The sequence below is a fragment of the Colobus angolensis genome, unplaced genomic scaffold, assembly GCF_000951035.1.
Source record: "Colobus angolensis palliatus isolate OR3802 unplaced genomic scaffold, Cang.pa_1.0 Scaffold144, whole genome shotgun sequence".
NCBI lineage: Eukaryota > Metazoa > Chordata > Mammalia > Primates > Cercopithecidae > Colobus > Colobus angolensis.
In genome coordinates this window covers 1,411,087-1,413,240 of record NW_012114533.1, presented here as the reverse complement: position 1 = coordinate 1,413,240, position 2,154 = coordinate 1,411,087, and the positions used below count along the sequence as shown (strand labels likewise).

General features: G+C 40.5%; 1 protein-coding gene across 2 annotated transcripts in view; it reads right to left on the bottom strand.

Moving 5' to 3' along the window:
* MGEA5 (meningioma expressed antigen 5 (hyaluronidase)) overlaps positions 1-2,154 on the bottom strand; it is a 38,300-nt gene that overhangs the window by 16,187 nt on the left and 19,959 nt on the right. Inside the window, exons 7-8 of one of the 2 annotated variants that reach the window (XM_011935494.1) lie at positions 1,501-1,659; positions 95-708 (exon numbers count right to left, since the gene is read on the bottom strand). In XM_011935494.1, coding sequence (XP_011790884.1) covers positions 95-708; positions 1,501-1,659 — 773 coding nt within the window. The remainder of the gene's footprint in view (positions 1-94; positions 709-1,500; positions 1,660-2,154) is intronic. The other variant, XM_011935495.1, reaches the window with a different exon arrangement.

The following is a 2,154-nucleotide window of genomic DNA, read 5'->3' as shown; positions in this document are numbered from 1 at the left end:
AAAAAAAAAAAAAAAAAAAAAAAAGAACCTTCTCCACATTACCAGTATGGGGAACCACCCAGGCTTCAGCAGCAGGCAAATTAAACATACTCACTTTTTCAGAGTCTTTTCCTTTGCAGTTGACACTGACAACACTACTATTTGCTCGAAGCCATTGAAATTCCCGTAACATCTGTGCTCCTTTGGGTCCATGCTCATAAGGAAGGTAGAACAGATCAGCAAGTAACTGCAAATCCTCCAGGGTCACTGGTTCCGCAGTGTATAAAGGTTTTTCATTTGGACCTGGCACAAACTGCTCCTTGTTTGTCTGTTCATCAGTCTGCATAGGGGCAATGTCACTAATACAATCTTCTTGCATGGACATCTCTGGGGATTTTGATTCAGCTATGCTCTCTTTATCAGTGTCCATTGGTTTCAATTCCTCTGCCATTTTCGCTTCAACAATTTCACTCAGTATTTGATTGTCATTCTTGTGGTCCGTTTCTTCTTGTTTTTCCACCACCATGTCCATGGGTTCTTCATCAGGCTGTTTCTTTTCTTCTTCCTTGGTCAGAGTAGTAGGCTCACCACTCAAGGCTGCTCCCTGGCTCATAATGGGCTCCTGATAAACTGTTGTTACTACGGTTGTGGCATTTAAAGAGGGTGCTGCAACTAAAGGAGTCCCATCAACTACACTTGCTTTAGCTCCACTGTGTGCAACTTGCCTACCTACAAAAACAAACGTATAAATAAATAAAATGGTCACAGAGATAATCACAATTAGAGACAGAACACATTAGATTCAGAAAGATGCTTTATCGTATTTGTTACGTGGAACCTCAATGTTAGATTCAAATTAATTTGACCTCTAAGAAAAATGAGATTTCTCTACACCACTAGGGATGCAGGAATGGAAGGGGGTTGGGAGGCAATAAACATGCCAACATCTACTATTACATTCTCTTTTGAAAATTTGTATCTAAAAACCCTTAAATTACTTCAAAAAATATGTTTTTAAGAGAAAATAGCATTCCATCAAAATAAAAGCTATTTGAAGACCAAAAGATTTAAAAATCCTTATTCTCTAGATCCCCCAATTTCATTTAATTTCACTTTGCTTAGTGGGCCTAAGGTAAGGCACATGACAGTGTTTTGTTTCATTTTTTTTTTGAGATGAAGTCTCGCTCTGTCACCCAGGCTGGAGTGCAGTGGTGCGATCTTAGCTCACTGCAACCTCCGCCTCTCAAGTTCAGGCGACTGTCCTGCCTCAGCCTCCCAAGTAGGTGGGACTACAGGCACATGCCACCATGCCTGGCTAATCTTTATATTTCTAGTAGGGACAAGGTTTCACTATGTTGGCCAGGATGGTCTCGAACTCCTGACCTCAGGTGATCCACCTGCCTTGGCCTCCCAAAGTGCTGAGATTACAGGTGTGAGCCACCGTACCCGGGCGACAGTGTTCTTTACTTTGTGACTCAACTATTTGATCTAACCCCCTTAACAAAGAATGGCCAAACTCACTGCTGTACTGATGAGGCACACCAAACTCTTGCAACCATTCTGTTAAGGCTAGCTTTAGAGCCATCTGTGGACTATAGAGTACATCAGTTTCAATATCTTCATCACTGCCTTCATTTTCTAACTTTATTTGGATGGATACAGTACTATCTTCACTGTCAGCTGCAAAAAATAAAAATAAAGAGCACAAAAATACTTTTGATTACAAAATCCTTCTGACAAGTGAGAAGAATAAATGCAACTAATTATCACAGTATAACCACAGAAATGACTAGAATCAGAACAAACCTTAAACATAAAAATGCAAATAAAAGCAAGACCCTTCACTGAACGATTTCATCTAGGATAGTAACCTAAATGCAATGCTAAATGTAAAATCTCAATTGAAATAAGAAATATAAATTTTAGTATCAGTGGAAAAGTCAATCTGAAATGTCCACTAAGTACTAATTGTTGGGAAGTCAAGGTCAAAAGTACCATGCTTTTTGTATGAAGAAAACATTGCATAGCCTTCAGGGCCCTGTAACTTTTTTTTTTTTTGAGATGGGCGTCTCACCCTGTCACCCAGGCTGGAGTGCACTGGCAGGATCTTGGCTCACTACAACCTCCGCCTCACAGGTTCAAGCAATTCTCCTGCCTCAGCCTCCCGAGTAGCTG